Source organism: Balaenoptera acutorostrata, chromosome 6, assembly GCF_949987535.1.
Source record: "Balaenoptera acutorostrata chromosome 6, mBalAcu1.1, whole genome shotgun sequence".
NCBI lineage: Eukaryota > Metazoa > Chordata > Mammalia > Artiodactyla > Balaenopteridae > Balaenoptera > Balaenoptera acutorostrata.
The window spans coordinates 91,062,583-91,076,892 of NC_080069.1; the positions used below are offsets into that span (position 1 = coordinate 91,062,583).

Consider the following 14,310-nt stretch of genomic DNA (forward strand, 5'->3'; position numbering starts at 1 on the left):
AGTAAATATTTGTTGAATGAAAGCATTAATTCTAATTAATTAATTAATTGGGTAATTAATTGTTTGTTTTCCACCTCTTGCATTCTCCTCACCCCCAAGAATGTCGGCATGATGCACCAAGGATCCCTGTCTATGGCATTTTTCTCTGTGTCCCTGTTGTGTTAGCACAATGCTGCACTGAGTAGCTGCCTGATAAATAATAAAATGAAAGAGCAAGCAGGTGTGGGCATTTCAGGGAGGACTTCTAGCCATCCCAGCGCCTGGAATTGAAGCTCAGTCCAGATTTTACTGAAAACTTGGAAGGTCAGGGAAGCCCAGGAGACATCTGGATTACAGAGCTTTGGAAGAATTGTGTGGTCTGAGGCACCCTGGAGCTGGCGGCAGGGGAAGGGGCCCTTGACCATAAGGGCTGGGTGTGCCTCGCTGAGAGCGTAGGCACAAGATGGTTTTAAGCAAGGTACTTGTACCATGAGGAGTGATTTCTGTGCAGCAGGTAAAGATAATAAAATCTCTGGATTTCATGGGGCCTTAAAACTCCCACTATCCCCCCTACACATTTGAAAAATGGGGAAACCAAGGCTGTGAGAGAGTCAGCGGCGGACCTGAGTGGACAGTTGGTGAGTCATTACTGGCATCTGCTCCCTTGTGTGCCCATCCCCCTCCCAGGGAAGGAGCTGGAGATGAGATGGGGGATGGGGAAGGGAATCTGGGCGATATATAAACCAGTCCTGCTGCCCCTTCGCAGAGTGCTGACCTGGCCCCGAGCCGGGAACAGCTCTCCAGACTCCCAGAGCCTGAGTGCCCTCGTGAAAAACCAGGCTGACCCAAGGAGGGTAGCTAGAATTTATTCTATTTTCATATTATGACAAGCCTAAAAGGTTTTTCATCATCATCATCATCACCACCACCAGCATCGTCATCATAAAATATTTACATGATGATTGTTGGAGTCCACGTATGTTGAATAAGTACGGTCTCAGCAGAGAGTGTGGGGAAGGAGACCTTCCAGCTCTAACAGGCAGACGCAGGGCCGTTCAGTCCAGCTCTACTGAGCACTTGCCCTACGCTGGGCCTAGAGAGAGCCTAGGCTGAGGGGAAATAGCATTTCAGGCACTACAAAACCCAGCAGGATGTGGTAAGAGCCATAAACTGGTGCAAAGTCCTGAGGAATTTGGATTTTCCCTCACTCTCATTCAAGTGGGGGAATCAGAATAAAGTTCCATGCAGGGTATTTTCATTATACAGATTTGGCTGCATGTGCTGAAGAAACAAGTAAAATAAGAGAGACTTAAAATGGAAGTTTAGTTTTCTTTCAGTTAGTAAAGCTGCAGGGTTAGGCATTCCAGGGCTTGTAAGACATCTTCTTTGGCATTAGGAATCAAGACCTTTTCCAGTTTTTCATTCTGCCATCCTTGTAATATATTCTTGTCCTCATGGTTCATCTGGCTGCTGAGGCTCCAGTCATCACACCCACATCCCAACTAGTAAGATGAAGGAAGGGAAGACGTCTGAGTCCCTCTTATAAATTTATTTATTTATTTATATTTATTTTTTGGCTGTGTTGGGTCTTCATTTCTGTGCGAGGGCTTTCTCTAGTTGCGGCGAGCAGGGGCCACTCTTCATCGCGGTGCGCGGGCCTCTCGTTGCGGAGCACAGGCTCCAGACGTGCAGGCTCAGTGGTTGTAGCTCACGGGCTTAGTCGCTCCGCGGCATGTGGGATCTTCCCAGACCAGGGCTCGAACCCGTGTCCCCTGCATTGGCAGGCAGATTCTTAACCACTGCGCCACCAGGGAAGCCCTGAGTCCCTCTTACAGTGTCTTAGAGTCACCACCCTCATGGAGGCACCAGCTGCAGGAGCATAATAAAGCATAGGTCTTAAATATTTACTGAATGTTCATCATAGTTACTGCATCAGTCATTTTCACAGTTCATTTTCCTTTTAGCCATTTCGTTTTCTTTTTAGCCATTTTGATTTGCTGTTTTCCAGATGCACCTCTGGTGAAGGTTATGATACATTTTCTCCCAGATGACTTTGCTGACTGTTCTGCTTGTATAGTAATTGATCTTTGGTGTAAACAATTAATTAATTTATTTATTTTTATAAATTTATTTATTTTTTGGCTGCGTTGGGTCTTCGTTGCTGCACGTGGGCTTTCTCTAGTTGTGGCGAGCAGGGGCTACTCTTCGTTGTGGTGCACGGGCTTCTCATTGCAGCGGCTTCTCTTGTTGCGGAGCACGGGCTCTAGGCGTGCAGGCTTCAGTAGTTGTGGCACACGGGCTCAGTCGTTGTGGCTCGCAGGCTCTAGAGCGCAGGCTCAGTAGCTGTGGCGCACGGGCTTAGTTGCTCCACGGCATGTGGGATCTTCGCGGACCAGGGCTTGAACCCATGTCCCCTGCACTGGCAGGCGGATTCTTAACCACTGCGCCACCAGGGAAGCCCCTGTAAACAATTTAAATAACAAAACAAAGTAGTACTCTCTGCTGAGAGGTAGGCACTGATCCCATTTTAGATCCCATTTATCCTTCTGAACATTGCTCTTCCCACCCCTCCCCACCTCTGGTCCAAGTCACTATCATCTCTCATGTGGACTTTTGAAGGAGCCTCCTAACCATCTCCTGGCTTCCATCCTGGCCCCACTTCAGGCTATTCTCAATCAGTAGCCAAAATGAGCAGGTTTTTAAAAATTGAAGTAAAATTCACATAACATAAAGTTAACTATTTTCAAATGAACAATTCAGTGGCATTTAGTACACACACAATGTGGTACAACTACCATCTCTATCTAGATCCAAAACATTTTCATCACTCCAAAATAAAACCCTGTACCCAATAAGCAGTTACTCCCCATGCCCCTCGCTCCCGACCCCTGGCAACCACCAATCTGTTTCTGTGGATTTACCTATTCTGGATATCTCCTATAAATTAAATCATATAATATGTGACTTTGTGCATCTGGCTTCTTTCACTTAGAATATTATTTTCGAGACTCATTCATTCCCTTGTGTTACTGAATAATATTCCACAATTTGTCCATTGACGAACATTTTGGTTGTTTCCACTTTTTGGCTGTTGTGATTAGTGGTGCTGTGAACATTCCTATGCAAGTATTTGTCCGGGTAACTTTTGGGTATATACCTAGGAGTGGAATTGCTGGATCATATAGTAATTCTGTGTTTAATTTTTTGAAGAACTGCCAAACAGTTTTCCCAAGCAACTGCACCATTTTACATTCCCATCAGCAATATATGAGGGTTCCAATTTCTCCACATCCTTGCCAACATATGTTATTTTCCATTTTGGTTTTTGGTTTTTATTATAGCCATTATCATGGTTGTGAAGTGGTATCTCATTGTGGTTTTGATTTGCATTTGTCTAATGACCAATGATGTTGAACATCTTGTCATGTGCTTGGCCATCTGTACAGTTGACTCTCCATATCCGCAGGTTCCATATCTGCGGATTCACCCAACTGTGGATCAAAAATATTCAGAAAAATTCCACACAGTTTAAAAAGGCAAAACTTGAATTTGCCACGCACTGGCAACTATTTACATGGCATTCACATTGTATTAGGTATTATACGTAACCTAGAGATGATCTATAGTATACAGGAGGACTGTGTAGGTTATATGCAAATACTATACCATTTTATATAAGGGACTTGAGCATCCAATCCCTCTCAGATACCTAGAGGCAATTGTATATCCTCTTTGGAGAAATGTCTATACGTCCTTTGCCCATTTTTAAATTGGGTTGTTTTTCTTTTTGTTGTTGAGTTGTAAAAGTTCTTTATATATTCTGATACTAGACCCTATCAGATATATGATTTGTAAATATTTTCTCCTCTTCTGTATGTTATCTTTCCACTTTCTTGATAATGTCCTTTGATACACAAAAGTTTTATTTTGGTTAAGTTCAATTGATCCATTTTTCTTTAGTTGCTTATTCTTTTGTTGTCAATTCTAGGAATACTTTGCCAAATCTAAGGTCATAAAGATTTACGCTTATGTTTTCTTCTAAGAATTTTATAGTTTTAGCTATTATATTTAAATCATTGATCCATTTCCAGTTGGTTTTTGTGTATGGTGTGAGATAGGGGTCCAGCTTTATCTTTCTGCTTGTGGATATCCAGTTGTCCCAGCACCACTTCTTGAAGAAACTGTTCTTTCCCCATTCAATGGACTTGGCACCCTTGTCAAAAATCAATTTGCCATAGATGTATGGGTTTATTTCTGGACTCTCAATTCTATTCCATTTTTTTATATGCCTATCCTTATGTCAGTGTCACACTGTTTAACTTTGTAGTAAGTTTTGAAATCAGGAAGTCTGAGTCCTCCAACTTTGTTCTTTATCAAGATTGTTTTGGTTATTTGGAGCCCCTTACAATTCCATATGAATTTGAGGACTAGGTTTTCCATTTCCAAAAAAAAAGGAGGAGGGCCATTGGAATTTTGATAAGGATGGCATTGAATCTGTAGATTACTTTGGGCAATATTGCCATTTTAATATTGTCTTCCAATCCATGAACTTGGGATATCTTTCTGTTTATTTAGGTCTTCTTTCATTTCTTTCAACAATGTTTTATAGTGTTCCATGCACAAGTCTTTCACCTCCTTGGTTAAATTTATTCCTACGTATTTTATTCTTTTGGATTGTATTATAGATGAAATTATTTTCCTAATTTCCCTTTCAGATTGTTATTTGCTGGTGTACACCACTTATTTGTATATGTTAATCTTGTACCCTGTTTTATTGTGTGTGTGTGTGGAACATTTTCTGCATATAACATCATGTCATCTGTGAACAGAGATCATTTTACTTCTTCCTTTCCAGTCTGGATGCGATGTATTCTTTTTCTTGTCCATTTGCTCTGACTAGAACTTTCAATACACAGTTGGGTAGGAGCAATGAAAGCAGGCATCCTTGTCTTGTCGCTGGTCTGAGGGGCTCATTTCCTCACTCTGTCAGGGCCCAGCTCACAGGTCATCTTCCCTGACCATGCTACCCAAAATAGCAGAGCCCACCTCACCCACACCCCAGCCTGGAACCTCCTAGTCTTTTGCTTGGCTTTATTTTCCTTTGTGATTCCTAGTACTATCTGGCATCTTTATATGTTTGTTTATTATCTGTCTTCTTTCACTAAACTGTATACTGTTCACTGCTGTCCCCCTAGCGCCAAGAAAGGTGCTGGGCACATAGGAAGTATTCAGTAAATATGTGTTGCATGGATAAATATATATTGATATATGTGCAGTTTTTCATAAATGGAATTAAATAATTCATGCTATTTTGTAAACTTGCTTTTTCACACAAGGTTTTGTCTTGGGCATTTTCCTTTCTTAGTAAGTAGAGATCTCCACCATCCTTTATAATAATAACTGCTAGAACGCCATCGTATGGATGCCCCATAATTGCTTTAACAATCCCTCTTGGTGCACGCTGCAGCGACCGACCATCCTCTTTGCTCTTCGCTCTCTCGTTCAGTTATGAGTCTGACGCTGTAAAAATATAGTGTCCCAAGAGACATTATATTTTCTCCCTATGCCTCTTTTAATAATCTGAGTGTATTTTATTTATTTGGCTTAGAAATGTTTCTAAATTTTTCTCTCATACCAGAATGCTTGTTTAGAGTATTCCAGACCCTGGCATTTTATTATATTTTTCTTTTGTATTTTTTCCTACTTACAGATTGTTAAAATTAATAACCAATGTTTTCAGTAGTGAGCAGTCTCCTTTGACCAAGTTATAAAGTTCTTCTTTTCAAACGTGAAGCGTGCTTTGTTGGAGATCTCTGATTCCCTTTCTTTGGACAAGTTTGGCACCGGGTCCCCAGAGGGAGAAGTTTTAATGGAATCTCGGCATCGAGGGATCCACAGGGCTTTGGGACGGTCCACCCAGGGCCCCAGTGCAGCTGCACTCCCTGTAATGGGCACCCCGTGTGTTTTCAGGAAAAGTCTGGGTCCCCAAGCAGAAGCCGATGGACCCCGTGCTGGAAAGTGTGACACTGGAGCCGGAGCTGGAGGAGGCCCTGGCAAATGCCTCGGATGCGGAACTCTGTGACATCGCAGGTAAGAGGCGTTCCTGATGCTTCCCCACGTCCTCCAAAAACGTTTGACCCACGTCTGCAGGCGAGCCTTGGATGGTTTATTTCAACATAAACACCCTCTCTGTTTCTAGCAAGGACTAGAGGAGGTAGAACTCTGTTATCAAAAACCGAAATGAGTAAAATGGAGATAAAACCAAAACCCTTCCCACCACGGAGCCAGCTGTTGCTGCCATGAGACCCCATCCCAGAGGGATGTGCAAGGCAGCCTGGGCCCTTCACCAGCCCTGGCATCAAATCCTGCTCAGGCCGCCTGGGAAGAGAGGATAGAAGGGGGCAGACAGAGGGCTGCCGGCATCTCAGGTCCAGGAGGCTCACAGAGGGCTGGCGCAAGTCATCTGATTTTACCATTTTGCACAGCTTGGAGAGCCGGGCTTTGAGGCGATCACCCCATATCTCATATTTGTACAACACCCTCCATCTTCATGTGTGTTTCCATGTGATCTTCACAAATAGCCCCTAAAACTCCAGAAGGTGGCCTGATATCCAGAACTTTTTGCCACCTGCTCTTTTCCCCTTTTTACTGTCTGGTCCCTGTCCCACTCGCCCATGTCCCTTCCCCCCGGGGTGTCAGGCTCTGGCCACAGTGTGCCCACCATCATGCTGTGCTCCCTGGCCCAGTGAGGTAGCTGGTCTTTTTCTTCTGCAGTCTTGGGGGCTACTAACCCTCGCCCAGATGATGACAGGAGTGTGGATGGGGTAGGGAGAGACTCAAGGCAAGTGGGAAGGGGAGAGGAAAGACAGGGTCAACTGTGAGGTCAAGGAAGGAGCCCAGACCTGGCTCCAGAGACTAAGTGGACGTTGCTGCCATTAATGAAGGTGCGTTAGTCTGCTCAGGCCGCCCTAACGAAATACCACAGGCTGGTGGCTTGAATAACAGAAATGTATTTTCTCAATAGTTCTGGAGGTTAGATGTCCAAGATCAAGGTGTCCACAGTATTGGTTTCCTCTGAGACCTCTCTCCTTGATTCCAGATGACCGTATCTCATGGTGTCCCTCTGTGCATGTGTCGCCTTGTGTCCCTTTGTATGTCCTAATCTCCTTCTTGTAAGTACACCAGACAGATTGGATTAGGACCCACCCTAACAGGCTCATTGACACGTAATCACTTCTTTAAAGACCTTATCTCCAAATATAGTTACAAATTCTAAGGTACTAGAAATTACTTTATTCAGCATATTGGAGGGACAAATCAGGACAAAATCAACAATTTTGGAGGGACACAATTCAACCATAACAGTGGGGGAGGAGCGGGTGTAGGGGAAATATGGAGTTCAGTTTGGGACCTTCAGAGTTCAGGGTGCCTGTGGGCCACCCAATCAACGGCAGTTGTACATGAAAGGCTTTTTAAAAAAAATTATTTATTTATTTATTTATTTATTTTTGGCTGCGTTGGGTCTCCGTTGCTGCGCGCGGGCTTTCTCTAGTTGCGGCGAGTGGGGGCTACTCTTCGTTGCAGTGCTCGGGCTTCTCACTGCGGTGGCTTCTCTTGTTGCAGAGCACAGGCTCTAGGCACGTGGGCTTCAGTAGTTGCGGCACGGGGGCTTCAGTAGTTGTGGCTCGCGGGTTCTAGAGTGCAGGCTCGGTAGCTGTGGCGCACGGGTTTAGTTACTCCACAGCATGTGGGATCTTCCCGAACTGGGGATTGAACTCGTGTCCCCTGCATTGGCAGGTGGATTCTTAACCACTGCGCCACCAGGGAAGTCCCTACATGAAAGTCTTGAGTTCTGCAAAGGGTCCACACTGGAGATAGAGAGGTGGGTGTCATTAGCATCATCAAGTTCCAGGCAGAGGGCCTGGCAGTAGTGGGCACCCAGGGCTCTGGAGGCAAGGGCCCTGGCCGAGGTAGAAGCCTTTGGGAGAGGAGTGGAAATGGGGTGAACACAGCCACAGTGGAGGCCAGGTAGCCACAAATGGGCTGGGAACCAACGGTCAAATCAAGATGGGCAGAGCCTAACGCAAGAGCTAGGGAGACAGAATGAGGGTTCAGGGCTGGCCGGGAGACTCAGAGGTGAAGCCAGAGGCCAGGTGAGCCCGCCAGTGCCAGGAAACTCAGCCGGCCGCAGTGTCTTCTGCTTCTCACATCCTCCTGCTTCTCGTGGGTGTTGTGCACCAGTCCTGATGACGTTCTTAGGAAAGAGGAGGAAGGGGCACCAAAGCCAGGTTGCAGGGCCTAAGGAGTGAAACAGGAGAGCCAATGTATAGACCCTCAGTCCAGACAACCCTTTCCTAAGGAGGCAGAACATTTGGGAAAGGACAAAGGGCAGTGGCTTAAAGGGTGTCGGGGCTGAGAGAGAAAGGTATTCATTTTCACTATGAAGTACATAGCAGTGAGGAGGTCACGTGGATGGAAATGGAGCACTTAGCTCAGGATACTCAACTGGTTTGCTTGTCAGAAACCACACAAGTTGCATTAGATCCACATTAGGCTCGGGTATTTTGACGGAACCGTCTCCCTGATGCGGGGTCCCCTTGAGTCCCGGTTAATCTGTGCAGCTGGGCGGTGGGTGAGTGAATGGTTGTCCAGCATCTCCACACTGACTCACCCCAAGGGCTGTTTTTATCCTGGTCCTTCTCCTCCGATCACCCTCCACGACGTCACTCCCCTTGTTAGGCAGCTCAGAGGGATTATCAAATGACTCTGCTGTCAGTGCCAAAATAGAGCTGCAATGTTGTGCTAAATTTCTGGGTTGATATCTTGAAACTATTCCTCTTTATTTTTATTGGCGTGACTAATTATTAGTATCTGTTCATGATACCATACGCTTCTGCTGTCCGGAAAGGAGAGGGGTGCTGCAAGGCGACACCACTGTTCACTGGCTAACCTTGGACACGTGTCGTTGTTTGTCAGCTGTTTGCAAGGTGGCAGTGGAAGGAGGCGCGGAACATTTGTTGACCACCTATGTCCCAGCTGCTGTGGGAGTTGCTTTCCATACCTTGCTGCATTTATTGACCACAGCAGTCCTATGAAGTGAGTTTATTGATGTCCCCATTTTTCAGAGAGGGGAAGTCGGCACAGTGAGGTTATCCTTGCCCACGGGGTTTGAACCCAGGCAGCTTGGTCCCACTCACAGCATCACCACCCAGTACAACCTGGATTAAGCCCTCCAGGGTAGGGGAATGGAAACGGGGTGGTGAGAGGGGGTGCATGGCAGAGTCTCACGGAGTCGGCCTGGGGAGGATGGGGCCGAATTAGGAAAGGCTCCGGATGTCGCACAAAAGCATTGACACCCGGGCCTGGGGGAGTGTTGGAAGAGGCCGGATGAAAGCAGGGGCTTGGGCAGAGAGGCGGTGGTGTTCGGAGGACGAGGGGATGTAGGAGGCAGGCCCCAGGTAAGGCCAAGGGCTGAGGTGGACCGCGTCTGGAACGTGGCTCCGAGAGACAAGCTGTTCCTAGAGCTGGGTCAGAGGCCAAGGGGCTGAGATGACGAGCCGACGCCAGGCTTTCTGGCCTGAGGCATCAGAAAACAGAGCTGGGTGCCTGCAGGGATGCAAGGAGTGAGTCAGTTTAAGAGATGGAGGCGCTGGAGCCTGGACATCTTGTCGGAGTGCTGGGTGTGTTGGGGGGAGTAGCTGGAGCCCCGAGTGGATGACTCATTAGGGAAAGCAGAGGAGGATGCGCTGGGCACAGGGTCTTCAGGTCATCTCTGCTCCCCACAGCTCAACTCCCAGGCAGAGCATTTCCATTAACTAAGCCTCCGACTGCTCTGGACCAATCGTAAGGAAGCGGCCCGGTTCCTGCCCTCGAGGAGCCGAGGTTAAACAAACACTGAGGCCAACGTGGAAGGACAAGTGGGAGTGAGTGTTGTAGGGAGAAAGGGCCGAGTGAGGTGGTGGGGCTGCAAGATGAGGGTGGGGACCGAAGCTGAGCCGAAAGGAGGAAGAGTAGAGGTGAACTAGGCGGGGAGACGCATCCTAGCGGAAGAGGGTTTGAGCCCTGGTCCGGGAAGATCCCACATGCCGCGGAGCAACTAAGCCCGTGCGCCACAACTACTGAGCCTGTGCTCTGGAGCCCGCGAGCCACAACAACTGAGCCCATGTGCCACAACTACTGAACTACTGAACCACAACTACTAGGCCCGCGTGCCTAGAACCTGTGCTCCACAAGAGAAGCCACTGCAATGAGAAACCCATGCACCACAACGAAGAGTAGCCCCCGGACGCCACAACTAGAGAAAGCCCACACGCAGCAACGAAGACCCAATGCAGCCAAAAATAAATAAATGAAAATAAATAAATTTATTTTTTAAAAAAAGAATGAAGCAGCAAGCAATGTTGATGTGCTCTTTTTCTCTATCACTCACTCCTGGTGACATGGAGTGTGCAAAACCAAACAAGGATAAAGTCACGATTTGGTGCTTAGGGCGGGAGAGGAAATACTGGCTTCAGAGCCACCAAGCATTCTGCTCAGCAGTGGAGATTTAGCTTGGCCTCTCCCCTTCCTCCTTCCCTCCCTTTTTCCCTCCCTCCTTCCCTCCTTCCTTCTTAGAACTCTAATCTCCTCTGAACTGCAAAGTCGTTTTATTTCTTCTTAGGGCTGCTATTGACATACATTACCTCCTAGAATATATTGTTATCTGTCCTTAGAATTCTGAAGTTGAGGGCAAGTTTTAGAACTTTAGACCTGTTGGTGACCTAGTGTGTAGTGGTGTGGGTGGGGACACTAACTTAGAAGCCAGGAGGGTCCTCACCGAACGGTCTCTGACCAACCATTTCCCTCTTGAGCCTGCTGGAAAAGTGGGGACCGACAGTAACTGCCCTGGATGCTTGCTGTAAAAATCAAACAGCGTAAGAAGATGAGAAATTGCCATGTGGCTATTAAGTCCCATGTGAAGGTAAGAGATCAGCCTTCAAACATAGTCCATTTTACAGGTCAGAACACCGAGGACCCAAGAGTAGAAGTGACCTGGACAGGGTTACCCAGTAAATTAGTACCAAGGCCCAGACTGGAGCCCAGGTCTCCTTCCTCTGTCCCCCAGCACTGCCTTGTAACCTTCCTGCCTCTGCCTTCTCTTTCTGGACCATTACAAGAAGCTATTGTCCAAGCACAAAATGCATTTTCCATTGTCCACCTCTCTATACACTCTAAGCAAGACCAGCCAGCCATATGAGGTTACATCTTTCCTATGATTCCCAGCAACCTTTCCAAACTGTTTTTCCAAACTAGAATCCCAGCAGCAGCCCAGAACCACCACCAAAGCCGCTCTCTGTATGGGAGCTGGAAGAGCCAGCTCCAGAAGGTGACTCCAGGTGATCTGATTCACCTGCTGCTGACTCAGGCTTCAGCTCCCTCTGCCCACAGAAATGCAGCCTAAATTAAAGCCCAGAGAGCTCAAAACAGTGCAGATGCCTCTCTCTGTACCAGTTCTCCTTAGCGATGAGCAGGCAAGTCTAATTTTAGCAGAGAAGACTCTTAGAATGTGAGAAACAGAAGGTACTTTGAGATCATCTTGTCTTGTGGTTCGTAGCTCCCACTAAGCATAAAAAATCATCCAAGGAGATTAAAAATACATCTCCAGAGATTCGAATCAGTTTGTCCAGGAGGAGCACTGGTATTGTCGTAAAGCTCCCGGGTAATTTGTATATGCAGCCATGATTGAGAACCAGTGGTCTGGTCTCACCCCTCATTGTACAGAGGAGGCTGAAGCCCAGAGAGGGGAGGGGACTTACCCAAGGTCACACAGCATCAGGGGCAGAGTCAGGGCTGGAACTTGGTTCTCTTGAGTCTTCACTAAAGGCTCGCTGTTGTCTCTCTAACTAGAAATCGTGTCTAATGAAATGGCCAGGGGAATTTTTTTAAATGAGCAAATGTTTACCAAATACCATCTTCTGGAAGAGGTAGAAGAGAGATAATATTCTTCCCTGACCTCCGGAAGCCCACAGTCCAGTAGGGGAAGCATGCATGTACCCAGAAAGCTCTAACACTGTGTTGACTATGTACTGTGATAAGGACACCAGGTGCTGTGAGAGAGCTACAGAGAGAGAAGGTAGAATCCAGGAGGACTCCCTGGGGGAGGAAGCATTATTCCAAACTTAAAGGATGGGGAGGTAGAGTTGTTAGATCAAATATAGTATGCTCAGTTGGATCTGAATTTCAGATAAATGATTAATAAGTTTCTAATATAAGAAGGTCTCAAATACTGAATGGGATGTACTTTTACTGGAACATTTTTCATTGTTTATCTGAAATTACAGTTTAACTGGGTATCCTGTATTTTTATTTGCTAAATCTCAAAACTCTCCTGGGGGGCATTTCAGCAGTGGGCAGTGCAGATGGAGAGAGGATTGCCAGCAGACAGGCAGCATTGGCAGAAGCAGGAGCATCTGCTGAGCAGCGACCATTTGTGTTGCCAGAGCAGAAAGGGCGTGGGCAAGGGAAAAGGCTATTGAAGCAGGGCCAGCCCCGGGGAGGGCCAGTGAAGCCAGGCTCTGGAGTCACAAGGCACCGTCCTCCCAGGCGGATGCTGCACCAGCCTCATGGTCCTGCACGCCCATCCCTCCCCTCTAGTCAGTGCTCCACATTCAGCCTGAGTAACGGTCACAGAACTTGAGTCAGACCATCTCACTCCCTGCTCAGGCCACACCTAGAAAAAGACATCTGAGCTCCTTACCTGGACCTAGAAGACCCTGTAGGATGTGACCTTGCCTATTTGAATAAAATCTACTCCAAAGGGTTGTTGTGAAGATTAAGGGGGATGGCATTAGGCAGTGTTCTCAACCTCGGCTGCCCGGTGAAACGACCTGGGGAGCTTTAAAAAAGGCAGATGCCTGGCCCCAGCCCAGGGATTGGGGTTTAATTGGTCTGGGGGAGTCCTGGGCATCAGGAGTTTCAAAAGATTCCCAGTGATTCCGATGCACAACCAGACTGGGTGTCACTGATGTACAGTGTACTCTCTAGCCTGACATAAGCATTTGGTGAGGACCTGTTGCCCTCTGCCACTTGTCCAACTTCATCTCTATCCATCTTCAGCTTCCCCCTCCCTCCCTGGGCTTCCACTCCCCAAGCCTAGGGCTTCCCACCCGCCATCCCTCTGCCCAGCATGTTCTACCTCCTTTCTCTTAACTTGGCCAACATCTATATTCATCTCTCTCATCCCAAGTTTCTCTGTTCTCTTCTCCCAGAGCACACTGAACTTTTTCTTTACAACACTTAGCATACTCTGCACTTACGTTTTTAATTGTGTGGGTACCTGCTTAGTTTCTCATTCCCAGCAGACTGTAACCTACGTGGCAGAGCCCCTGTCTTTCTTGTTCCTCACCGTCCCCACCCCCCTGGAGCTGGACACGTGATGCTGGCACTCGGTAAATGTCGAACAAATGAACGGATGAAAGAATGACTGATCACGGGGGGATGTGGTTAGGTTTGCCTTTCCAGAGAGATCTTTCTGGCTGCTCTGTGCTGAATGCTGGTGGGGGAAGATAGGAAGAGACTGAGGCCAGAGTACCAGTGATTCCACAGCTGTGATAATACAGGCGAGAACTGATAGGGCCTTAACCAGGACAGAGGTGATGGAGTGGGAGGTGGGACAGATGAGAGGCTCTGTATAGGAGGGTGAGGATTTAGGGGAAGGGGTGCCATGTGACTGAGGGTCTACCCCGAGGGACAGGCAGGATGACCAGATGGAACGTGAGCCGAAGGAAGAGGCTGTTGTCGGGAAAGAGGAGTTCCGTTTTGGCCAAGTTGGGTTGGACGTGCCAGTGGGACATCAGAGGGACATCTAGGAGTCTGAGGCCAGGGACAGAGAAACCTAGGCTGGGGATGGAGATTCGAGGGTCACGGCAATAGAGGCAAGAGTAAAAACCAAATAAAATTTAAAAGTTTACATGCAAGTGTTTCTTGCCATTTCTGTGAGCAAAACTTCCTGGGGCATGGAATGTCCGTGCCCAGAAGGCTCTCTGTCTGAGAGGCGCGTCATGGGCCCTTCGTGTCCCCGCAGCTATCCTGGGCATGCACACGCTCATGAGCAACCAGCAGTACTACCAGGCCTTGGGCAGCAGCTCCATCGTGAACAAGGAGGGACTCAACAGTGAGTACGGGCACCCCTCCCTGCCCCCAGCGAGGGCACCTTGGAAGTGAGGGGTCCTCCCACGTCTTGCTGCCTCTGCCCGCTCTCTGGCTCACTGCAGAAGATTTCGAATTCTATAAAGCCAAATCTATCCACTTTTTCCTTTTACTAACTCCTGGGATTTTGTGACTTATTTATGA

General features: G+C 47.5%; 1 protein-coding gene across 3 annotated transcripts in view; it reads left to right on the forward strand.

The window, feature by feature from the left end:
* Positions 1–14,310, forward strand: part of TMOD1 (tropomodulin 1) — a 102,857-nt gene that overhangs the window by 40,657 nt on the left and 47,890 nt on the right. For all 3 annotated transcript variants that reach the window (XM_057547913.1, XM_057547911.1, XM_057547912.1), the window contains exons 4-5: positions 5,950–6,069; positions 14,042–14,131. In XM_057547913.1, the coding sequence (XP_057403896.1) occupies positions 5,950–6,069; positions 14,042–14,131 (210 nt within the window). The remainder of the gene's footprint in view (positions 1–5,949; positions 6,070–14,041; positions 14,132–14,310) is intronic.